General features: G+C 42.2%; 1 protein-coding gene across 1 annotated transcript in view; it reads right to left on the reverse strand.

The window, feature by feature from the left end:
- ntng2a (netrin g2a) overlaps window positions 1–26,686 on the reverse strand; it is a 135,321-nt gene that overhangs the window by 14,515 nt on the left and 94,120 nt on the right. Inside the window, exons 4-5 of the mRNA XM_072240105.1 lie at window positions 19,964–20,136; window positions 16,525–16,551 (exon numbers count right to left, since the gene is read on the reverse strand). Of these exons, the coding sequence (XP_072096206.1) occupies window positions 16,525–16,551; window positions 19,964–20,136 (200 nt within the window). The remainder of the gene's footprint in view (window positions 1–16,524; window positions 16,552–19,963; window positions 20,137–26,686) is intronic.

Here is a 26,686-nt window from a genome sequence, read left to right on the forward strand (position 1 = left end):
AGTTCGAAGATAATTTTGACTATGGGCGAAAGTGCACGACGGGAGAGGTCGGTCGCACCGCCCATTATTTACCTCTCCGGACAGTCCTAAGTGTGATCGTGAGGAATGATTGGCAGTGGGTTCCTTGAGAGAATTAACTTCGCCACGGACGGTCCCAAGCTCGGTTGCGAAAGGAGCGGAGTTGGGCATGGGACTAACAACCCCATCCCGCAAAACCCAGTGCCGTAGAAAAGCCAACAGTAGCTCCAAGAAGTTGGGCTACTTGGGAGAGGAAGGATGCACAAAGAAGATGGGTGCTCTTGGGGACAACTTGAAAGACCGGCCCAGGACAGGGGTCTCTGTCCAGCTGCTGTCGGCAGCCTATGCCCCAGTACAGGTGACAGGCTTAAGTGAGTCGTTGGAGAAAGTGTAACCCTCAGTATTGGCTACTGCCACCTAATCAACTTGTAGTTTGTAAGATTCTGCTCATAGAAGAGCTTCTGAAACGAATGGAAAGCCTGCACTCAAACGATATTTATGACTAGAACAGACATGCTTCACTCTGCGGCATCTCCGATTTCAATCGTGTATTTGCTCAGTGCCCACTTTATTAGGTACAGAACCTTCTATGCCTAATAAAGCGGCAACTGAGTGTGTGTTCATGGTGTTCTGCTGCTGCAGCCCATGCACTGCAAGGTTCGACATGTTGTGTGTTCAGAGATGCTCTTCTGCACACCACTGTTGTAACGCGTGGTTATTTGAGTTACTGTCACCATGTCAGTTTGATCTAGTCTGGAAATTCTCCTCTGACCTCTCTCATTAAAAGGGGGTTTCGCTCTCATATCTGCTGCTTGCTGGATGCTTATATTTACGTTTAAAAAAAAATTGCACGATTCTCTGTAAAACTCTAAAACCATTCTGTGTGAAAGCATCAGGAGAACAGCAGTTTCTGAGATACTCAAACCATCTCCTCTGACAGCAACGATCATTCCACGGTCAAAGTCACTTGCATCACATTTCTTCCCCATTCTGATATCTGGTCTGAACGACAACTGGACCTCTTGACCATGTCTGCATGCTTCAATGCATTGAGTTCCTGCCACATGATTAGCTGATTAAATATTTGCACTAACAAGCAGCTGCACAGGCATACCTCGTAAAGTGGCCACCAATAGAGAAACTGGTGACTCTGGGGAAGAGTCGGGTATTTGTGGGACATCTGGATGATTATTATTGAGAGCGTCTAGCCTGTCATCAGGGTCAAGGTTGCTGGTGACTACTAATTGATCCATTTGTCATTAAGGGTGACAGAACTGTGACCTCTCCTAAATCAGCCCGGGAAATGCAAGGACAGTTTTATGAGAAATGTCTGCTTTAATATGAAACCTAATAGCTGCTTGATTTCAGATTGGACATTCTTCTAGACTAGGCTACTTCTTTTCCTGTCTTATTAATCTTATCAATTTTATAAACAGTGCATCTTAAAACTGCACTAAATTGACACATTTACCTACTATCTCTCAGTTAAACGTGCAATTTAACTTCTGTTACAGAGAGGCTCTGCATCTTCCACTCTGCTTTGCAATTCACTCTGACAGGTTGATAGAGCAGATTGGATTTAACTGACAGCATCTAAAATTTATGTCAGTGATTCCCACCAGTACAAGAACTGTTTCAGCTTGGCATATTGTTGCTTCTTCCCTGTATCCAACGAGGCCACATGGTGTCACCAAGTATCTAACAAGGCAGCAGTCAATTAAAGTTCAATATAATAATTGGGGAAAATTACATGCACTGAGACTGTAAGGCATACAGTTGGAGCAGAATTAAGCTATTCAGCCCATTGAGTCTGCTGCACCATTACATCATGGCTGATTTATTAACCCTCTCAACACCATTCTCTTGCCTTCTCCCCATAACTTTGATACCTTGACAAATCAAGAGCCAATCAACCTCTACTTTAAATATACACAGTGACTTGGCCTCCACAGCTGTCTGTGTCAATGAATTCCACAGATTCCTCATCTTCCGGGTAAAGAAATTCCTCCTGATTTCTGTTCTAAAGCATGCTTGTACACTTTAGTTTGTGACAATAGTTGCCTATTGGAGTAGAAACGGAGAGATGATTGAAGCACAAAGTGGTGTAGTGCAAGCACTTATCCCACAGATGACTCAGAACTAATCCATATGTGTCTGATTGAGATTACAATGATATAGGGAATAAGTGAACTCGGAATGGTCTGATATTACCATGTTTAATATTGATCTACTATAAATCGGAAAATTCAGCTTTAATTGCTAAAATTTTCTTTCCCACTATTAAGCATACTTCATCAGAAGCTCTCATACCCCTGAGTCAACCTCCTTGTTACACTGATGGATAACTTGTAACAGTATTGTTTACCATTACTTCCATCTCAGAATACTGCTTAGAACATAGAACAGTACAGCCCACAATGTTGTGCCAAACCAGCTAAAAAGCAAATCAAAAATACCTAAACACCAATCCCTTCTACTTAAACAACGTCCATATCCCTCCATCTTCCTCACATCCATGTGCCTATCCAAACATCTCTTAAAAGCCTCTAATTTATTTGCCTCTACCACCATGCCAGGCAGCGCATTCCAGGCATCCACTACTCTCTGAGCAAAACACTTACCCCTCACATCCTCCTTGAACCTACCCCCTCTCACCTTCAATGCATGCCCTCTGGTATTAGACATTTCAACCCTGGGACACAGGTATTCCCTGTCTACTCTATTTATGCCTCTCATAATCTTATGCACCTCTATCAGATCTCCCCTCTTCCTCTGGCACTCCGGAAAAAAAACAACCCAAGTTTATTCATCCTCTCATGATAGCACCTGCCCTCTAAGCCAGGCAGCATTCTGCTAAACCTCTTCTGCACCATCTCCAAAGCCTCAACATTATACAGTGGGGTGAACAGAACTGTGTGCAATACTCCAGATGTGGCCCAACCGGAGTTTTATGACGTTGCAACATAGCGCCATGACTTTTGAACTTAATGCCTCAACTAGTAAAAGCAAGCATTCAATAAGCTTGCTTAACCGCCTTATCGAGCTGGAATCTTTAGGTGAACTAGGACCCAAGAGACTGCAGATGCCAAAATTTGGAGCAAAAAAAAAACTACTAGGAGAACTTAGCAGATAAGATAGCATCTGTGATGGCAAAGGGATAGTTGGCATTTCAAGTCAAGACCCTGGATCAGGATTTAAGGCTTTGATCATCCTTTTGCCTCCACAGATGCTGCTTGATCTAATGAGATCTTCTGGCACTTTTGTTCTTGTCACTCTGGATTTCTCGTGTGGCAAGATGCTGACTACTGGCAATTATCCAGTTATCCTCTGGGGATTGGGTAATTGTGCCATCATATCGGTTCTTTACAGGTATATCTATGGCATTCCCTTCCACTTAATGGAATCTGTGTCACCCATGAAAAACAAACCAATTCCTCAGGGATTGCTCTAAATGATCTACAGCTAATTGCCATTGCTCCTGAAGGTCTCTAAATTGAAACAGAATAGATAAGCATTTATTATCAGGTAACTCAGTGAATGCAGGGCTTTCTGATTTGTAACCAATTCACATTTTATATATTCACAGAACCTCACCAACAGAACATTGCACCACCCTCCTCCCTTCCTCAATGTGCCTATGAACTGGGGTTATACGGTAGCACAGTGGTTAGCAGAAAACAATTACAGTGCCAGTGACCCCGGTTCAATTCCATCATTGTCTGTAAGGAGTTTGTACGTTCTCCTTGTGACCGCGTGGGCTTCCTCTGGGTTTTCTGCTGTCCTTCTGCATTCCAGAGATGTACGGGTTAGTAGGTTAATTGGTCACGTGGGTGCTATTCGGCGGTGTGGGCTCGTTGGGTCAATAGGGCCTGTTACTGCACTGTAAATCTCAAAATCTAAAAATATACACACATTATGCCAGTTTACACTTGCTTCAATTCTAGAAAATAGTTTTAATTTTACCAATCATAAGAAATGGAATCTTAGGTTTAATTTCAGTTGACAGAAATGTAGTAATTATTTAACTTGTTATTTTAGTCACAGGAACCAATCTATTTAATATTATGACTCCGTGTATATCAGAGCAGATTTTGCCTGTTAAAAATGTAGTAATTTCCATATTTAATTTAAATGATTACAAATGTCTATTAGACCATTTAAGCCACTTTAGAAAATGGCAAAGTGAATCTGTGAATTAGGATTTTAAATGCGAGATTATGTCTGGTGCCCTTTTAAGAAAAACCATTGCTCATTATAAGATGCACCAGTGCTCATAGAAGGCATTCATATTATCAGCAGGAACTGGAGCTAGGAAAGAATCTGAGAGGCAGGGATTAATTTGTCAATGAACTTGTCTCCTGGGATAGTGCTCAGCCTGCCCTGCATCTACTCCCTTCATTACTCATAGTGTAGGCCATGACCTTCTCATGTCGCATATCACTGTTGATCGTTCAACAAGCCTGAGCCTCTGTCTCCAGTGTGGAACCTCGTACAGCACCAGCAACGCGGTAGACGAAGGAGTCAGTGAGGGATTTTCCTCCTAATGTAGATGAACAAAATGATTGAATGTGGCAGAAAGGAGTAAGATCTGTTTATCTGCGGAGGGGTAATTGATTTATTTAGTGTAGAGGTGCAGGCAGAGAAAAGTATCTGTTGTACAATTGAGTATATCATTGTTACAGATAGAGCTCTGTTAAAACTAACTATCTAGGGGCTTCATGTTTGTTACCGTGTAACTTTGATTTCTTCATGACCAGACAGTGGCAAATCATCAAGATATCCCCTAGCAGTGAACAGAGTCGTTTCAGAGTCAGATCATTAGGGTGGGATACTTTGTAGAAGAAAAATATTCCACTGGGGAGAACAAGACCCTCGGTGTGTTGAAAATGTGTATTCAGGTTTTACCCACTGAATATAAAGTGATCTGCAATAATAAGAAGCCATGAGATTCATACCCAGAGGAGAGAAAACCTGCTGAATACTGCACTTTGTGGATAAAACTGCTCACTTAAAGATATTTCAGAAGGAAACGAATCCATTAACTGTTATTACAAGTAAATCTTCCATTTTCATTCACTTAGCCGAAACATCTGTTATCAGATGTTCACTTGAGTGGCTACTCAGACACATCTCTGTTAATACTAAGTATCTAGGAGATCAATCTATGTTTAAAATTAAGATTTAGAACAAATAATTATTGTGCTTATGTCACTGGTCAGAATCAATAACTTAATATAATCTCACCTTTCTTGATTCCTTGTCTGGAGACTGATCTCTGTCCTCCTTGTAAACAAGCAGTGGACCGTCATATAGATACAGTGTGTCAGGTACGAGCATTGTAAATTGAAGACTCTATCAGTAAGATAATTTCATTCCACAAGAGAAGCAGCTATTGCTCTTTTTTTTTGCAAACTAGGCAATCCAATCTCATAATTCACATTAAAGGATTATGGTTTCTCTAAGTAATTACACTAAATTAAAATATATTCTACTTGAATTTCTGTCAGTATATTTAATTATTAACAAGAATCAGTTTCCATTTATATAGCACCACTGATATAGACCTCAGTAACCCAGAAAAGCATTATCAGCAAAGCACAGAAAGGGATGACCAAAAGTTTGGTCAGAGATGTAGGCTTTAAGGACCACACTTAAGAGGGAAGGAGACTGGAAAGTTCTGGGAGGAATTGGTTGCCAAGGATGCTGTAAGGACAGAAGGCCAAAAATGGAGGAGTACAGATCTCTGGAGTTGGAGGGAGGGGAGAGGCACTGAAACTGTTTGAAAGTGGTTGAACATTTTAACTGGAAGCTAGTATGGATAACACAGCTTGGGACGAGTGACAGAGGAACGTGATAGTACAACTTAGGACACACGCAGTCAGGTTTTAATCTGCCTATTCTAATCCAAAACAATTTCATTATGCCGTATTAGTACTTTGTAAAATGTAAGTATTGCAAAACATAGGTCTTGCCACAAACCAACTATCTTTTGATGACTTCAATTAACTAATACCATCTCTGCAACCAATTTAATTGCTAAAATTTATATTACACTTGATGACCGAACGATTGGTGATTTAGCCATGTAAAGGGATCAAAAGGCATTTAAAAGTTTTTATCCTAAGGTACATGTAGCAAATTGTGTAGGACTTAGTCACAGAATAGCTAATGGTGTTGTACTTAGTGTATAAGTTAGATGATTGTGTAGTAATGGAGAAGTGTATAAGGTGTTAGTCAGACTTGCAGAGCAGTCCAGTAAGTTGACTTTGTATGGGAACATTTCCTTCAGAGAATTATTCTTGGCTGCATATCCATAGGGAACTCACCTAGCAACAGGGTCACTGTTGCGTATGGTTGATACATTCCAAGAATGCAGATAAATCACAGATAATTGATCACTTGACAAAATATATATATAACCTTTAGAAGAGACCCAAATATAGTGCATTTTAACTCTTTGGCAGAATCTGGATTGGACCATTGAGAGAAATTGGAATTCGAAAAGTATAAAGGGAATGGAGATATGATTAAAAAGAAGAAAATTGGGGTTATAGGGAAATGGTAGGAGAGTGTCAGCTGATCTCAGTGGGGCCACACAACACTGAAATGGGATAATCGCATTCAACTGTAGTGGCTCTGGCTGGGGTTGTGTGGGTGCAGACTTCGAGCAGGCACAGAAGTCTGCGTGGCTGTGATGATGTCCTTGGTGGAATTGCCTGATGATGTTCCATTTCTGACCTGGCTTTCAAGGGACAACGTAAAATTAATGAAAGTAATATAAAGCAGAAGAAATTATCTGCACCTTGAATAAGCTACACGTAACGGGTTTTAAATTCTGTCAAAGAGCATGGAAACTGGCAGGCTTTCACTTATAACTGGTAGATACCACTATGGGTCTCAGTTATTCTAACCAGAATGATAAACTCACCCTTTTTAATTCCTTGCTCAGCAATTGGTACAAGTCCTTTAACAAGAAATAAAAGCACGATTTCTAAGGTGGGTTAGAATCCACTAATAACGTTGCAAATGTACTTGTCTCAGTTACTAGAGCTAAAGGCTATGTTCACTAAAGATAACTAATACTAAAAAAAGGTGGAAACACTAGTAACTATGCAGAGGAAACTTTGATTCCAAAATAACTAGTGATAACAAATAGTTAGATTTAAAATCAGAGTTGCTTAAGATTATAATAACTGTTAACTGTTGTTCTATGCTAACTATTACTAGTTAGTAATTTTGGTCTATGCTAACTAATACTAATTATTAATGACCCATGTGGAAGACTTACTCTTCTTGGCCCCTGTATCGAGACGAGGAATGATTTCTCCTTTCAATGAAGCAGAACAGAGGCAGATTGATGAACAATTTTGAGGAAAATTCAGCTCTCGAGTCTTCTGATAACTGCTATTTACACACTTAATTGTGGAGAATTCTCGAAGGTAGGTTGTGCTATTGATGAGAAATGAAGGAATATGGTTCAGCACAGGGAATACACTAAGCATCATGGACAGGGAATGGACAGCAGGAAGTTGAGTTCCTTGATGAATACTGTTCCAAGAAAATTGATGGTTTTAGTGGCCAATTTGACTAGTGAATTGATCAGTGCTCCTTCTGGTGAATCTACTGGTGGACTAATACAAATGAGAGTATCCATAGGCTTAGTTACTATTTCTGTTTTGACACTGCCATTAATTCTTTCCTTTCTGCAGGAATCTGGGAATGAAATCCAACTGATTTCTTTTAAAAATAGCCTTATTGACAGGCTGTTTCCCAACTGTCACCAGTATCATGAGAATATAAGGAAAAGGAGCAGGAATGGGCTACTTAGCCCTTCAACTCTGTTTTGCTTTTGAATAAGATTATGAATGATTCAATCTTGACCTCAGGATTACATACGCCCCATTACCCACAAATCAAGCCATTTCACTGGTACCCAGAGCTTTCACTATCTTATCCGTCCAGACACAAACTATTAAATTACCTTTATTTTTTTTATTTTTCAATTCTTTAACACCTTTCCTTACTTCCAAAAAAAATGTCAAGGTTTGTGCCTGTCCTTCTAAAGTTTTGCTCTTTATTCTTCCTTTGATCTTAAATTTATGTTCCTTTGTCTTACTTGCTCTATTGAAAATTTACTTATCAAACAAACTCTCCCTTCAGGATTTTGTGTGTGTGTGTGTGTGTGCGCGCGTGCGTGCGCGTGCGTGCACACCCTTAACTCCTGGTGGAGTCGTCAGGGCGCCATCATGACAAGCTTTATTTTTCCTCATCGTATGGTGTGTCTTGGCCATCTGAAACCTGGCGAAACCATCCCTCTCCTTGTTTTTTTTTTAACAAGGTCGAGTTGTTAGTTTGACGCTCAACCCAGGCATGGATGGAAAGCATGCAAGGGAGCTGGCCAGATTCGAACTCAGGACCTCTCGCCCCGAAGTCCAGCGCTGATGCCACTATGCCACCAGCCAGTTTATCTTAATCCAGGAAAACAATTCCGTTTCACTGGTCTCCCTTCAATGCCCTGATGACATCATATTTAATTCATACTCCACATCCTTCTTAAAGTAACCTTACTCAAAACAGGCAGCAACATTCTATCATCTACATGAGTTCAGCATTCCTTCCTTCTTTTAGGCAATCACTATTTTTAACCATGGCTTTATGAATGTACTGTAGCTTTTGATATTTGATATCCCCAAATACGTCTGGTTGTGTCCTTTTACAATTTTAATTTTGAGTGTATGTTTCATCTGAATTAGTTTTCCCTGCAAATTCTAGGACCATAAGACCATAAGACATAGGAACAGAATTAGGCCATTCAGTCCATCAAGTCTGCTCTGCCACTCCATCTTCCCTCTCAACCCCATTCTCCTGCCTTCTCCCCGCAACTTTTGATGCCCCAACTAATCAAGAATCTATCAACCTCCTTTTTAAGTATACCCACTGACTTGGCCTCTACGGCTGTCTGTGGCAATGAATTCCACAGATCCACCATCCTCTGGAAAACTTCAGGAATCAAAGCACAAAATTCTGGGAAAAGTTCTGCAAGTCAGGCAGCATCTGTGAGAAAAGAAACAGTTAAAGTTTTGGGTTCGTGGGCCATCAGCAGTAAGAAAAGCCCACATTTAGGGGATCAGACCCAAAACATGAACTATTTCTCTTTTCGCAGATGCTGCCTGACCTGCTGAGATCGCCCAGCGTCTTCTGATTTTATCTCAGATTCCCAGCGTCTGCATATTTTGTTTTGATTTTCAATCAGGATTCTCTGCAATAAATTTAATCTGGTCCCCATATACCTAACTTATTACCCTATTTAATGCTCCTGAACTCACTTAATACTCTTCATAGTTTTGTACACTTTTATTTTTATATGACCTGAAGTTTTGAGATTGTGCTGAAAGCCTACAGGCACTAGTAACCACTCTTTTTTGTCTTCTGTTTGTTATCACTGCCTGGCATTTCCAGCCCTTTGTACTTTTTCTATGTGGAAGTACCAGAACAATTTCTTGTCCCTGTCCTTCCTTGTACGGTTTTGCATTTTGATGATTAATTTCGGGCAAATGGCAGATAATTGAGATTGAAGACCCAACTTGGTCCAGCGATCATAGAGCCATACAGACATCGAACACAGAAACAGGCCCCTCAGCTCAACTCATCATTTTGGGATCCTGAGATCTTACTGGCATGGAACTGCCCACAATGGTCATGATCAGTTCAATTCAAGAGGACACAGACACGGAATACAAGGATGTCCCTTTAGAAAACAGATGAGGAAGAATTTCTTTAGCTAGAGAGTGGTGAATCTGTGGAATTCATTGCCACAGATGGCTGTGGAGACCAAGTCACTGGGTATATTTAAAGTGGAGGTTGATAGGTTCTTGATTAGTAAGGGTGTCAAAGGTTATGGGGAGAAGGCAGGACAATGGGGTTGAGAGGGATAATAGATCAGCCATGATGGAATGGCGGAGCAGACTCAATGAGCTGATAGGCCTAATTCTGCTCCTATGTCTTATGGTCTTATGGTAAGGAGAGTTGTTCCACTGCCATTAAAACTTTCTTCCTTTCTGCGGGCTTGTGAATGTGAATCTGCATTAAGGAAAGAGATAATTTAACATTGATTTTTTAAAAGAAATTTGTATTGATGTGTCCTTCACCACTGCCACTATGACTGGCACATTGCATTCAAGGTTGCAAACAGTGTGCGATTTAGTGCAGCTCCACAGGAGCCTGGGTCTTTGTTAAAATCACCGCAGAACGCAAGGCTTAGTATTGCAGAGGCTTCCTTCAATCACACGAAGGCCAATCGCATTGACAGAAGTAGCTCGATTACTTCTTCCTTCGGCACTAAGCATATAAACAATCAAGGGATTTGGCTTAGACGGCTGAGCAATACTCAAGCTAAAGAAACCTGTCCAGCAATTAGCATGACTGGTGCTTTTTTAGAGACTTTTACCAATAATCATTATTCAGGGAAGTGTTTCTCATTAGCTGCTGGAAGGATAGGAGCTGACATCTCTAACTCTGCTTGTGACAAATCATGATTCTTGCAAAGTGACCCTAACCAATAACCATAGTTGATTGTTCTTAACCAATGGGCACTCACATTTCAAGTTTCAATCATTCTGTTCTTAAAAATGTTCCTTACTTTAAAATATACTCAGTGGCCACTTTATTAGGTATGGCCTGAACCGAATAAAGTAGCCACTGAGTGTACGTTTGTGATCTTTTGCTGCTGGAGCCCATCCACTTTTGACGTGTTGTGCATTCAGAGTTGCTCTTCTGCACACCACTGTTGTAACCTGTGGTTATTTGAGTTACTGTCGCCTTCCTGTCAGCTTCAACAAATCTGGCCATTCTCCACTGGCCTCTCTCATTAATAAGGCATTTTCGCCCACAGAACTGGATTTTTTTTCTTTTGTTTTTCATGCCATTCTCTGCAAACTATAGAGACTGTAGTGTGTGGAAGTCCAAGGAGATCAGCACTTTCTGAGATAATCAAATCACTCCGTCTGGCACCAACTATCATTCCACTTAAAGCCACTTAGATTACTTTTCTTCCCCATTCTGATGTTTGGCCTGAACAACAACTGAACCTCTTGACCATGCCTGCATGCTTTCATCCATTGTTTTGCTGCCACGTGATTGGTTGATTAGATATTTGCATTAACAAGCAGGTGCACGGGTGTACCTAATAAAGTGACCATTGAATGCAGTTTTGTAATCTAACTTTCTCCTTTTATCACAAATCTCACACCTAACACCCTGCACCCTGCCTTCTCTCTACCAACATCAGCTTCTAGAAATCAGGTTCTGGGTTCACCAAACATACAGCTCTGTTTGAGCAGATGGTACTGTATGTGGCGACTCTCTGCAGACGTACTTATTATGTCCATTATAATCATTCTACTCTTTTAAATGTAAATTGCCTGCTGGCACTGCACTTTCTCTGTAACTGTAATACTTTATTCTACATAATTTTAGTGTTTTCCCTTACATTACTTCAATGCACAGTTCTAATGAAATGATCTGTACGGATCATTCAAATCAACTGAATGGATCACAGTTTTCACTGAAACAATAATAAACCAATTTACCCTTTTACATTTAACAATACTAATCCACTCTCCTCTACACAAAATGCTGGAGGAACTCAGCAGGCCAGCAGCATCTATGGAAAAGAACACTGTCAACGTCACGGGCTGAAACCCTTCAGATTTCCAACATCTGCAGATTTTGTCTAGTTTGTGATTGGACCACTCTCCTGTACTAACTGATTCCTTGTTCTTCAACCCTTTCCCTTTTCCACTTATCACCATCCAACTTCTCACTTCACCACCTACCTCGCCCCTCACCTGGTTTTTCACCTTCTAGCTTGTACTCTTCCCCCCCCTTCTTATTCTGGCTTCTTGCCCCTCCCTTTCCAGTCCTGATGAAAGGTCTCTGCCCGAAACTTCGATCGTTCTTTCCTTTCCATCGATGCTGCCTGACCTGCTGAGTTCCTCCAGCATTTTGTGTGTGTTACTCTGGATTTCCAGCAACTGCAGAATCTCTTCTATTTAGGGTTAGCAATAAGTTCCAATTTCTGAAAATCTCTGCCCTTTAGAATTGATTCCCCTTACTGCTGACATTTCTTCACAAACAAGAGAAAATCTGCCGACGCTGGAAATCCAAGCTGGAAGCCCTGATGAAGGGTCTCGGCCAGAAACGTCGACCGTACTCTTTTCCATAGATCCTGCCTGGCCTCCTGAGTTCCTCCAGCATTTCGTGTGTGTTGCTGACATTTCTTGTTTTATTTTGCTGAGTCTAAAAATACTCTTATCAATATAAATTTATCTGCAAAATTAAAACTTGGGTATTTGAAATTTATAATTCTGTAATATTACAATTTAAAATAAAGGTTTTAAAATGTTTGCGAATCATCAGTTTTATTCAGCACTGTGAGGGAATGGGACTAATTTAGTAGCATTTTCAAAGAGCTTTATCTGTACAATAGTCAGTCTGGTGTTCTTCACTCCTGGTACAAGAAGGACTCCGAGTTCTAATGGTCCCAATTAGCTGTGGAGCCCTTTGTTTTCAATAATGTAAGAACTGACTTGAACACTAGCCCCATGCCTTCTGTTGACAAGGTCATTATTATGCAGTTTATAAAGGCACGCGGGTGCCATTGTAGCATAGCGGTTGTCGCAACGCTATTACAGTTTGTGTTCAGCGTTCAATCCGGTATCCTCTGTAAGGAGTCTATTCATCCTCTCCGTGGAATGCCTGGGTTTTCCCTGGATGCTCCTGTTCCCTCCCACAGTCCAAAGACATACTAGTTAGTGGATTAAGTGGTCACCGTAAACTGTCCCGTGATTATCAAGCTTGAAATCATTGGATTGATGGGTGGCGCAGCTTGAAGGCCGAGAGGTCCTATTCTGCATTGTATCTCTAAATAAAAAACTAAATAAATAATTGTTGGATTAAGGTGTAGAATTGTTATTTTTCTTGCAGCTTAACTTTCCTAAACTTGCTTCTATTTTTATATAATCATCTACTGTGTATATGTACATGTAGTTGTTCAGTGAAATTTTCTGTAAATATGGTAAAGTTGCTTCCGTATTTTTCTAGAAGTTTCTTAGTTTTCAGTAGCAGATGTCACACCACTTCAATCTGGTTATCTTATTTCAATTGTTATCACTGGGATTTTGTCTGTCTCTAGTCTGAGTATGAGATGACCACGACTGATTTTTACTTCGTCTTTTCTTTGCTCTCTCAGCTCCTCTTTCTTTGTTCTTATAACCCTTAATAAACTGGCCGTAAGCAACAAGTTTTATGCCTCATTCTTGACTTCCGAAGAGCCTTTCGATTGCAAAATACCAGGATTCAATTCAACATAATCGTTGTTTCCTCCATTTCTGTCATACACCAAAAAAAAATTTCTTCTACAAGTTTTCATATTGTTTGCACATATTCACACAACCCCACAGTCCTCACTCAGGGAAGGGAATTAAAATGGCCACTCTTCTGAATCTGCAGGAAATGTCTTATAACTTTCTTTTTCTCTCTTTCTGCACTAATTTTTATTTTTTACATTTCCTGTTGTATTATAGTATTTTTATGTATTGCACTGTACTGCTGCCACATAACAATTTTACAAATTATGCCAGTGATAATAAATCTGATTCTGATTTTGATTCTCGCATTTTAATTTTAAAATGGGAGAGGATAAACATGGCTCCAAAAAACTCAAAGTAAAAATGAAATTCCTCTACTACTCAGCATCTGAAGTGATCTTTCAACTCTATATAAAATCTTTGCTGTTTCAGGAGAGGCACCCTGTGCATCATCAGTTTGAGCATAAGCTCTGCGACTCGGACGACCAGTACTAGAAGCAGAAGATTGTTCTCTGGTTCTGTGGATCTAAACTTTAATGAGTTTGATTGGGTGATAGTTTACTTATTGATATAGACTTTGTTGAACAAGTCACACAGTGGAGAGAGTTTCACCAGATTTTGCCTCCACAACTCTAGGGAGGTTTTGTAACTCATTCTAGGGAGTTCTGATGCATAGTCTGTTGGAAAACTAATAGGAGATTGTACCTGGCCCCTTCTGTGGCTTCTGTGAGGCGGCAGCTACGGGTGGGATCACCGCTTGTGATTTTTGGATTACTGTATACGTGTAAAACAAAAAGGAAATATTTAGTTGAGCAAGAGTTGAGACATCCTAAACAACAGTCAGTGATCACTGTAACCATTTTCACAGGAGTGGGCAAATTTCTAATAAAGCTCCCAGTCTGTTTCAGTCCACTGGCTTTCCTCGAAATGGGGGTTGACCTCCTGCTGGCCTCTTCACTACGCTCTCCACCAAGTGCCGACAGCTGTGTTTTGGAACACTTTCCTTGATCCATTCTATTTCATCAATCTTTCTCCCAGAACTTAAAAGACTTCTTTAAAGTTTGTTGCACTGATCATTGCCCTGTCCTGTTCCCACAGCTGGAAGCACTTCGATGTTGGGATGTGGGAGAGCAGGTTCATGATGAGGACTCAAAGCTCTTGTGCTTTGCACTGGAGTTACAAGCCAGAAAGACACACAAGTACGGATCTGGTCCCAGGACACCAGCTCATCCAAGGTTACAAATGATCCCAGGAAACACTGTCATCTTGGGAAGTTACTTACAAACAGATGAAAGCAACTGTTGACAGGAAGGCATAGAGACAGGGCTTTACTGCTTCAGAATGCTGAACCAGATATCCAGAAAGAAGCACAACTATGTTCTGAAAACCTCAACACTGCTTCTTAAGGGAGACAAAGTGTGAGGCTGCCATCTTAGACCGAGGTCCTTTGTCGTTAACGACAAAACACCTGAGTTATAGCGAAAGGTTGACTAGGTTAGGACTTTATTTCCTAGACCATAAGAGAATGAGGTGAGATTTGATAGAGGCACACAAGATTGGGAGATGGGTTGGAGAAATGTCTCTACCAAAGCAGGTGTAAGGTGCTCTTTTCCTCTGCTAGCCTGCAGGTCACCCTTGGGCAAGGTGTAGCACCTCCTTAGCCCCCGATCGGGGTCACCCAAAGCCATGGGATCAGGTAGTGGATGGTCGTACGAGCAGCTGGTGCCCATCACACGTCCAGGTTATGCAACCACTGACGCCAGGCAGGCAGTCTCTGAACAGTATTGATAATGGCTGGGGTCACCCGTCTTATAAAGACACTGCCCAGAGGAAGGCAATGGCAAACCAGTTCTGTAGAAAAATTTACCAAGAACGATCATGGTCGTGGAAAGACCATGATTGCCACATCATATGACCCGGCACATGACGGTGGTGATGATGGTACAAGATTAGGAGGGGTGCAAATGCAAGAAGGTTTTTCCCCCTGAAGTTAGGTAAGACGGGAATTAGAGGTCATGGGTTACGGGTGAAAGGTGAAATGTTTAAGGGGAACATGAGGGGGAGCTTCTTCACTCAGAGAGAGAGGAGAGTGTGGAATGAGCTGCCGGTGGAAGTCATGGATGCGGGTTTGATTTCAACATTTGAATTTAGATAGGTACATGGATGGGACGGGTATGGAAGACTGTGGTCGTGACGCAGGTCGACGGGAGTAGGCTGACTAATAGCTTTGCATGGACCAGATGGGCCAAAGGGCCTGGTTGTATTCTGTCGTGCTCTATGAGTCTATGACTCTGTCCTAAATGGCCAGCTGTTCTCTTCTCTTTATAGACCTGATATGTTTCCCGTGACATTCTATTTACTTCTCATTTATTTTTCTTTATTTTGCTCCCTTTTCTGAGAGGGTGTGAGGCCAATAGTTCCTGGGGTGGCTTTCCAAGCACCTGTAATCACCAATTCTTCAACGGATCACTGGCTCCGGGGACACAATCCGTTTTGCCATCCTGCGCTGCCAGGCTGCCTGGCGGCCAGGTGGTGCATTGGAATGCCCCCTTCCTGCCGCCGGCAGCAGGGGACCCACAGGGTGGCCCATCAGGACGCACCCTGCCTGCCGCTGTCGCTGCAGCGTCTGGTACCCCGATACCTCACATGGACAGGGTGCCGCATAGGTTTGCCTCACTCAGACACGGAGGCCGGACAGTCCATCGTCCAGCAGGTAGCGTGGGGAATCGGGGCGCGCTGGTAGAGTTGACAGCACTAGTGACGGGAAGGTCACATGACTGTTGCTCAGGCAGGATCGGAGTGAGAGACATCTGACACTGGGGCGAGAGTTAACGGCATGAAACTTGACCACAGTCATCCTGGACCCTGCAGCTCAGGGATGTGTCAGAAAAGTCATTTGTACCCCCCAGACTCTGTTCCAAAATATTAATTCCGTTTGAAGAAACTGTGGAAAAACTTGCTTTAAGTAGATGATCGACATGCAAAACAAACCCAGATTCTGAAAGCAAAACTTGATGGAAACAAAATAGAAAGACACTTGAAATAAAGTTTTAAAAATTATGATCAAAGTAAGAAAACTGATAGACGTGGGAGTGATGAAGAGACAGAGACAGAGGCAAGTGACCCGGTTTGTACTTACTGCCGTAAGCAGAACTGGCAGCTACACCTGAAAAGAAATCAGAAGAAGATGTTAAGGAGGCCAGCAGCAATTTGATGAATAGAACGTTCCCCCCCCCCCACCCCGTCCTCGCTGTGACAATAAAACTCAAGACAGTGGTTGCACTGCAGTCTGCACCCAGCCTGGTTTGCCCTTATGTATATGGTTTTAAAGTGGGGATTGGCTGTTGCGTCGAATACCACTCATGGGTTAATAACTCTGCATTTTGTAACGCCAAATTCGGCTTTGCGTGCAGTTTCACAGATGCACGTTGTCACACCGAGAGGGCAATTTTAGAAGAGCAAATTTTCCTCTCGATACATGCTATATGTGTTTGACTTTGGTGCAGGGAGGGCCACTGCTAGTTGTATCAACGTGCATGGTGGCTGTTGCACCATCTTGTGCAACACAGCCGGGGGATGTGGCAGGCAGTCGTAATAGGTGGACATTGGGTCCCCTACGCATGGAAATGAAGGACCCTCTCACGCCCACACACGTGAGGCAGGAGAACTGTGGTTCATCGCTGTACCATACAGGGCCAACAGTACAGCTGTGAAATGGTGTCACCTCAGCTGTAAACTGAAACCGAAGTCAGGCTATTGCAAGGTCAGCTGCTGTATCGGACAACACTACCTTTGAACACTTGCAGTGGTTTCTCATCCAAACTCACATTTTTTAATACAATCAATCCCAAAGGAGTTGGAAGTACCCATTTCTGGGTGATAGTGAACTTGTTTTCTGCCAGCACCATTGACTTCCCTGAAAAACATGGGCTTCTGCCCAAGGCTGTGTTGTAAGGGAGCTGTTCACTGTTTAATGGATGTAATTTTTACATTAATGTGCACTCAGCAAATGGTCTCCAGTGATCCCAATAAAATCTCCCCTGCTGTCTATGCCCTAACTCTGAACTCCATTTACTTGACCTGGGAAATAAAAGGGAGATTCATGGTCGATTGTGTCTTGTTTTTGACTCTTTGATTTAGCGGTTAATCTGGGAAAGGTACTGTATGCATTGAAGATGTTGCTCAGCTACGCCATGCTTGGAAGTTCAATGCTTGTGTCAGAGATACCTTCAGCAGCCTAGGAGATCACTAACTCGTCAGAACTTACCTTGGGCATGGACAACCAGGTAAAATATATCAGTTGAGGAAATATTTCAATGACATCTCTTTTCAATTAAAGCCAGAAAGTATTGAAGTTACTTTATCTGAGGTGGGAAGCAAAGGTACGTTTCCACTACACGCGAGATCCATTCTTTGGACTAACGAGTTTCCAAGACACAAAATTTACAGTTCTTTCTTCCTGCAAAAAAACCGCTTGAGTATTTCAAGTGAAGTGATACATTTTTGGAGGTTGAATTTGAAGGCAGAATACAGGGTTAAAGGCAGGATTTCGAGCAGTGTCGAAGAACAGAGGGACCTTGAGGTCCACATTACCGATCCTTCGAAGTTGCTGCACAGGTTGATAGGGTAATTAAGAAGATATATGGTGTGTCGGCTTTCAAGTGTTTGGGGGATTGAGTTCAAGAGTGTGAGGTAATGTTGCAGCTCTATAAAACTGGTTAGATTACACTTGGAATATAGTGCTCAGTTCTGGTAGCCTCATTATAGGAAGAATGTGGAAGCTTTAGAAAGGGTGCAGAGGAGATTTATCGGGATGCTGCCTGGATTGGAGAGCATGTCTTATGAGGAGATGTTGAGTAAGCTATAGCTTCTCTCTCTGGAGTGAAGGAAGGTGAGAGGAGTACAAAATGATAAAAGGCAGAGATTGATTGGAAAGCCAGAGACTTTTTCCCAGGGCGGAGATGGCTAATACAAGAGGGCCCAATTTTAAAGTAAAAGGAGGGAAGTACGGAGGGATGTCAGGGGTAAGTGTTTTACACGGAGAGTGGTGGGTGTGTGAAATGAGCTGCCACCGACAGTGCTAGAAGCAGATACATGAGGGAAATTTAACAGACTTTCAGACTAGCAATAGATGAAAGAAAAATGGGGGGCTATGTGGCAGAGACGGGTGAGACTGGATTTGGTGTAGGTTGAAAAGTTGGCACAACATCATTGGCTGATAGGCCCGTACTTCTATTCTCAGTCAGTGGGACCTCAAGCGATGCTGAGCAGTTAATCTGATAGATTTTTATCTTTCTTCCTGACAGGTACCTGCTACTGTTGTAAAGGCAATAATCTGTATTTCTAGGAAATCTTTACCACAAAGAGAAATCATCCCACGGTGTTTTGGAGAAATAAAATCAATAAACCATATACATTAAAGTTATGATTTTAAAGACCACTATCTGAGAGATGCAGTGTCAGACATGTGCACAGCAGAAATGGATAAATTCCAGTTGTTATTCTCCTGCCCTTGTACTTGAGCTAATGTTTGCAGGTCTGGTTATAGCAAAAATTATTCTCAAAATATTTTTCTATCTGTTAGAAAATGTGCTTGTTAGAATAGCTGAGGTGTTACTGGGATTCTACTCCCAGGTCCAGGGTACTTTAACCAGCAACAGAAGACAGGCGGTTTTCAATCAGCTTCCTTCCCCTGATTTTTATTTGCTTTGGAGAATAAAGCACTGATTTGTGTTGGATCGGGAATTCCACAATTATGTCCCAAAGTAAATTTGAGTAATCTTGCTGTTTGATTAAGCATGTTTGTTCTTTTAAATGATTTATTACGGGTTGTATATAAAAATACATTAATTGTATACATCATTATGCTACCAACATGACACATGCGCGCCTCGCTTAAACTCGAAGCTAGACCTGCATTTCAGACTCTCGTGTCTTCCTTTGAATTAGTTTAATGTTTTGAAGTTACATAACATAAGATTGGCAGCGAGAGAGGGAAAGTGCTTGAATTTCATGCATGTTTTGGCCAGATTCAGCAGAGTTAAAAAATCTCTGTCAGTGAACTCCACTGTGCCTGGATTTGACTAAAAACAATTGTCCAGAGCTACAGTCTATACCACGGGACTGGGAGTTGTTCTTCCGTGTTCACTTGTTTCTGGAACACGCCATTATAGCTAAGGCATTGGAGTTGTCAAGACTATTCTGGATTTGAACATGTCTTCCCCCAAACCTTGCACTTTGCATTAGTAATCCTGAAGGAGGTGGTAATGCCCACTTCAAGGTACAAGTGAACTCCTTGCCAACTGCTGTCACTCTGCCATTCAGCCTCCTTCCAAAAACCTGGGCTTCTGGTGGGTACATTTGACCAGGGCTGTGTTGCTGGGTGCTGCCCACTGAAGTGGAATGAGGAACCTGTAGAGATTTCGAAAGTTCAGTGAAAATAGAGCATTCAGAAGAGATGGATTGTTACCTAATCGTAGCTCATAGTAGCAGCAAACCCCAAGGGTTACTTCCATTCCAATGAAACATGGTCAACAAACAGAGGGCATGACACTATAGGAAAGCAATGGTATACATACAGCTGTTGGCTGTTCCCATTGGGTATGGGCTGTAGCTGCCCGGTCGCCATGACTTGGCTTTATAGCTCTTCCTGCACTTTCCACAATCTTGGCCTGTTGTGTTGTGATCACATTCGCACATCAAACTCCCCTCCTTGAAGTGGCAGCTATTTGCATGCATGTTGCATTTACACCTGGAACAAGAAGGAGCGAGAGTAACAGGTCAGTGAAAACTACCACAGGAGTAGCAGGGTTACTGGCAGAATTCTTAGCAGTGAGGGGGAACAGAGGGATTTGGGGTCCACAGCTGTAGATCCCTTAAAGTTGCCGCGCAAATTGATAGCAACACACATAAAAGTTGCTGGTGAACACAGCAGACCAGGCAGCATCTCTAGGAAGAGGTACAGTCGACGTTTTGGGCCGAGACCCTTCATCAGGTCTAACTGAACACATTCTTTTTCTCTCTCTCCTTTTTCTCCCTCTGTCCCCCTCACTATACCCCTTGCCCATCCTCTGGTTCCCCTCCCCCCACTTTTTTTTCTCCCTGGGCCTCCTGTTCCATGATCCCCTCATATCCCTTTTGCCAATCAACTATCCAGCTCTCGGCTCCATCCCTCCCCTCCTGTCTTCTCCTATCATTTCGGATCTCCCCCTTCCCCTCCCACTTTCAAATCTGTTAATATCTCTTCTTTCAGTTAGTCCTGACGAAGGGTCTTGGCCCAAAACGTCGACTGTACCTCTTCCTAGAGATGCTTCCTGGCCTGCTGCATTCACCAGCAACTTTTATGTGTGTTGCTTGAAATTCCAGCATCTGCAGATTTCCTCGTGTTTGCGCAAATTGACAGAGTGGTTAAGAAGGCATATGGTGTGTTTGCCTTCATTAGTTGGGAGATTGAGTTTAAAACCTGCAATGTAATATTGCAATTTTATAAAAACTCTGGTTAGACCACACTTGGTATATTGTGTTCAGTTCTGGTCGCCTCATTATAGGAAGGATGTGGAATCTTTAGAGAGGATGCAGAGGAGATTTACCAGGATGCTGCCTGGATTAGAGAGCATGTCTTATGAGGAGAGGTTGAGTGAGTTAGGGCTTTTCTCTTTGGTATGAAGGATTATGAGAAGAGACAAGATGATAAGTGGCAAGAGCGGGCAGCCAGAGCCCCAGGGCAGAAATGGCGTAATTGTAAGGTGACTGGAGGAAAGTATAGCCGGGATGTCAGAGGTAGTTTTTTTACAAGAGAGTGGTGGGTTCATGTAATTCGCTGCCAAGAAGTGGTGGTAGAGACAGATTCATTAAAGATTTTAAATAGACTCATAGATAAGCACATGGATGAAAGGGAAATGGAGGGCTATGTGGGAGGGAAGGATTAGATTGATCTTGGAGTAGATTAAAAGGTCAACACAACATTGGGGACTGTAGAGCCTGTACTGTTCTATCTTCGATCAGTATATCTGGGTCTGTTGGGGACTTGGTTACCATACTGCCAGCATGGAACTGATAGGAAATGAGAAAGGCCACGACTGTTTAGCGCTGCGCGCCTTGAGAACTCCATGTGTAGCTCCAATTAAAAGAAAAGCATCTGCCATCATGATTCACAGCCACCTGCCAATTCCCAGAATTAAGATACCAGCTGCACTGATAAAACCTGGTATTCATCAACTTTGAAATGATGTGCAATTACTTAAGGAGTAATTTAAACAGGACTTTGTACAGACCTCTCCCCAGCCTCTTTTTAGTGTGCTGCCTTCACCACAGGGAGAATTAACCTTTCAGCAAAAATGAAGAGGCTGAAATAAGAATAGAGAATGTTGGAGCACTACTGCATGTGTGGAGAGAGAACTACTAGAATTCACTATTCATATCAGTGAATCAGGACAATCATTATTCTGATGAAAGGATGAAGGGTCTCCACCCAAATCGTTGACTCTTTTTCCCTCTCTATAGATGCTGCTTGGCCTGCTTTGTTCCTTCAGCATCTTGTGTGAGTGTTACTCAAGGTTCCCAGCATCTGCAGAAACTCCTGTGTTTATTAACCACCTGAAATGTAAAGTTTGTTACTCTCTTCACAGATGCTGCCTGACCTGCTGAGCAGCTCCAGAATTCTCTGTTTATATTTTTGATTTCCAGTATCTGCACTTTTTTTTTGCTTTTAGAAAATGGGAGGTTCAACACCAGGTTTAAAAGATTTGGTCTAAGTTTGGTCTGTAGTTTAAATTGGGCACAAGTCCCATTATGTTAAAATTAAAAGCCAATATTTTTAGTTAAAAAAGATAGGGTTTACATTAGTGTTTCACTTTCATCTGTGTGGGACAGGTTAAACTGCCTCACAGCTAATGAAACACCTTTAAAAGTTTTATAATTAACTTAAAGCACAAGGAAACTTTTGAATTGAAGCTATAATCTCCATCCACACCCATACAGCCATAGAGCACTACAGCACAGAAACAGACCATTCAGTTCATCTAGTCCGTGATGAACTATAATTCAGCCTTGTCCCACCAAATTGCACCTGGATTGTAGCCCTCCATAACCCTCCCATCCAGGTACTTAATCAAATTTCTCTTAAAACACTGAAGTCAAACCTACATCCATCACTTCTGCTACCAGCTCATTCCACACTCTCACCACCCTCTGAGTGAAGAAGTTCTCCCTCAGGTTCCTCTTAAACATTTCACCTTTCACCCTTAACCTATGACCTTTAGTTCTAGTCTCACCCAACCTCAGTGGAAAGAGCCTGCTTGCATTTACCCTATCTATACCGTTATAATTTTGTATACCTCTATCAAATCTCACCTCATTCTACGCTCCAGGGAATAAAGACCTAGCCTTTTCAACCTCTCCCTAAAACTCACGTCCTCAAGTCTTGGCTACATCCTTAGAAATTTTCTCTGTACTCTTTCAATCTTATTGATTGGTAGGTAGGTACGTAACCAGAAATGCTCACGATACTCCAAATTAGGCCTCGCCAACATCTTAAACAACTTCAAAACATCCTAAATGTACAGACACACCACTTCTGAAAGGTAATGACTTTAACTTCCCTTTAGTTGTATACATTTTGACATATTGTAACTATTTGTAGTGAAATAGCCAAATAAACTGTAAGGTTCTCTAAAACAGTTACCCTGGCAACAAGGGAGAATTGGTGACTCAAACCTGGCCCGTTCTATTGTTCCTTTCATAACTTCAGGGCATCCCAAAGCATATCACTGCCAGACAAAGTACAATGGCAAGGAGACTACGTTGGACAGCTTCAAAACATTAATTTGCCACTAGCTAGAGTATCAGCACTTGGAGAGGTCTTGGAAAGCAGGCAGACGAGTTTAACCAGCATTGTCTCACTGTCAATGGACATCAATTATGTGGGTGGACAGGAGAAGCTTGACTATCCGCTTTACTCGTAGAAAGGCGAAGGGCGAAGGGGAAAGATGAGGTGAAGAAAAAGAAACCATTTTCCGAATGGAAGGGTCAAGGATGCAAACTGAAAGTACCCGGGCAATAAAAGGATCAAGTGAGCAGGAAGTGTGGTGAATTCCTCCTCTTTAAAAGAGTAAGGTAAGAAAGTATTTGGAGCTTTCTGGTGAAGGAACCAGTGACTGTCGCACTGGATTGCCATTATGAAAAGCCAGTTGGGCTGTATGGACCCGAGTTTTCTGAGACCATTGAAAGATACTTAGGGACCCTATTTTGGGTGAAAATAAAATGCAGAGTTCAGATGAAGAACAATCAGAAGGTGGGGATGATTGGATGGTGACAGAGATAAAACATGGGTACCATTAAAAAATCACACATTCTCTACTTGTTTTCATATAATATATACGTCTGTTATTATATTGAAACACTTTCCTTTTTAAATCTTATTATTAATTTTCAAAATTATAAACAAAAGGACAATATTGGTACAAAGAGATTGTAACAATCTTGTTATTAATAAGCATATACAAAAAAAAATTTCAAATAACATAGGTATAATAGACTTCATGATGAAATTGATCATAAAAAAGAAAAAGAAATAGAAAGAAAAAATATATGTACAAAGAAAAACCCCCCCAAAAAAAGAAAAAAAAAGAACTAAATACTAAACCCAAAAAAAGCAAACGGAACAAAACAGGGCTAGACAAATATCTTAAATTGAACACGTTCAGTAATGTCGTCAACTCCGCTCCTCTATTCATATATCTTAAGTTAATAAAGAAGATTCGGAAAGGTCAAATTACATCATATGAAAATGTTGCATAAAAAGTTTCCAAGTTTCTCTAAATTTAACCGAAGGGTCAAAAATATCACTTCTAATTTTTTCTAAATTTAAACTTAATATAGTTTGGGAAAACCATTGGAATGTAGTAGGAGGATTGGTCTCCTTCCAGTTCAATAAAATAGATCTTCTGGCCATTAGAGTAACAAAAGCTATCATCCGACAGGCTGAAGAAGACAAAGATCTATGTTCTACAGAAACACTTCTCAAGGACACATTCACGGTGCAAGTTATCTACACAAACCGGCCACAAATGTTTACACCTTAATTTCTCGAATTTACACAGCTGAATTGTGGGACCTCTCTGCATTGCTGAAATGAGAGGACTCCGAACCCAAGTATAATGTGTAATGTAAAAAACTGGCATATCCAACAGTGGTGGAGTGAGTCTGTGCTGTATTGGGAGGAAAGCAATGGCTCCAGTGTTAAATGTGTAGGTTGGAGAAACTTTGACTCACCCATCCCTTGATGTCAGGGTTGACCCTGGCAATGCAAAGGTGGTCTTGGGGGCACTCGAAGTGACAGAAATGCAGACTTAGGTGTTGCTGGTAACCTCACTGAAACTGATCTTTGTAACCACCGATGATCTCACCAGGGGAAGCTTGGAGGAGGGACAATGAGCTAAGGTGTGATACTTGGAAACTCTAGCAGAGGAAACTTCCTACATCCCTCACTCTTTGGGAAGACTTCTCCGCAGCCCCTGGTGGTTTTATAAGGATAACCTAGGAAACGATGACACAGTGCTATAAGACCAGAGGACAATAAGACATAGGAGTAGAATTAGGCCACTCAGCCAATTACTCCACCATTCCATCATGATTTACCATCTCTCTCAACCCCAATTTCTTGCCATCTCCCCATAACCTTTGACACCCTTACTAATCAAGAACCCATCAATTTTCGTTTTAAGTACACTCAATGACTTGGCCTCCACAGCTGTCAGTGGCAATAAATTCCACAGATTCATTACCCTCTGGCTAAAGATATTCCTCCTCATCTCTGTTTTTGTCAGGCTTGCACAGGTAGGTACCTTTGAGTCTCCACTCAGCTAAAAGGAATCACCTCCATTCATTTCCAACTCATCACCTGCAGCCAATTTAAACCCATCTCTGATCCACAATCCTTGTTCACCCATATGAACCAACCAGCTTCAACCAGTTGCCCCTAGCCTTGTTGGCGTGTCACGTCATGTGTCCATTCTCTCTCGATTTGTGGCCTCCCATGGAATGTTATTTTGCAGATTATTATTAAATTGATTGCTCACTGCTAAATTGTCCCTGCTGCTCTGTGTTTGGGTCAAGCTTCCTCTACATTTCCTGACAGGATAGGTGAACCAACGATTGACCCAGCAGAGTTTGCTCGCCTAAAGGAAGTCCTCCATCTTAATGAGTACATAATCCAGAAGCAGAAGGAAGTCACTGACCGTCTGCTCACCACTCTCAATGAATTCTCCGTCCCGATACAGCAACCCGGCACCAGTCAACCTCCTCCCTAGGAGCCCCGGATTCCGGAGCCCGAACACTTCCATGGATCTCCAACCTGACACCACAACTTCCCACCCCAGTGTGTCTTGCACTTCGAGCTGCAGCCACCTCTGCATTCTGTGGACTGAGCCAAGATTGCTGTCACTGTCTTTCTCTTGTCTAGGTGAATTCTGACCTGGATTGCTGCTAACTGGGGCAATAACACCATCTTCTGCAAAAAAAAAACAAGAGGAATTCACCAGCGAGGGCTTTTGACCATCCAGGGAGTGGAAGGGAGGCAGTGGATTGGATACTTCACCTGTGTCAAGGTTCATGCTTGACGCTGGATTACACCGTGGAATTCAGGACCCTCGCAGTGGAATGCGGCTGCAACGTGGAAACGCTGCTGATCCAGTACCATCACAGTTTCGCAGAGTGCAGGGTGCTGTCGACCCTTAAGATGCCCAACGACCCTTGAAAACCTTATCACTCTGGCCCTTCGTGTTGACAAGCATTTTATGGAACGGCCCTCCAGATCATGAGTCAGAATCCCAGTTCTGTTCCCAGAACCATTTCAGGCAGCAGGACCCTCATCATCAATGCCTACAGAACCCATGCACTTAGGGAGAGCTCATTTAACAACCCCCCTCCACCCCAAGAAATGAGTGTCGGTTGAGAAACAACTTGTGTGCTTACTGCAGGGCCGCCAGTAACCCGGTGTATCCAGGAAAACGGCACCACCTCCTCCTCCCAGGAACCAACCTTTCCTGAGGTCACCTGTTCTCCCTCTCCCCTCCTCAGACCCAAGCCATTAATGGCTACATTGATGAAATGCTACAGTATGGCTTCGTTCAACCATCCCAGACCCCAGCCGGCACAGGATTCTATTTTTGTCAAAAGAAAGATGGGGTTCTTCGCCTCTGCATCGACTACCATGGACTCAACAAAATCACCATTAAGAATAGCTACTCTCTCCTCTAGATAGACTGTGCATTTGAAAAACTTTGCAGGGCCCCAGATCTTCA

The sequence above is a fragment of the Mobula birostris genome, chromosome 22, assembly GCF_030028105.1.
Source record: "Mobula birostris isolate sMobBir1 chromosome 22, sMobBir1.hap1, whole genome shotgun sequence".
In the NCBI taxonomy this organism is placed as follows: Eukaryota; Metazoa; Chordata; class Chondrichthyes; order Myliobatiformes; family Myliobatidae; genus Mobula; species Mobula birostris.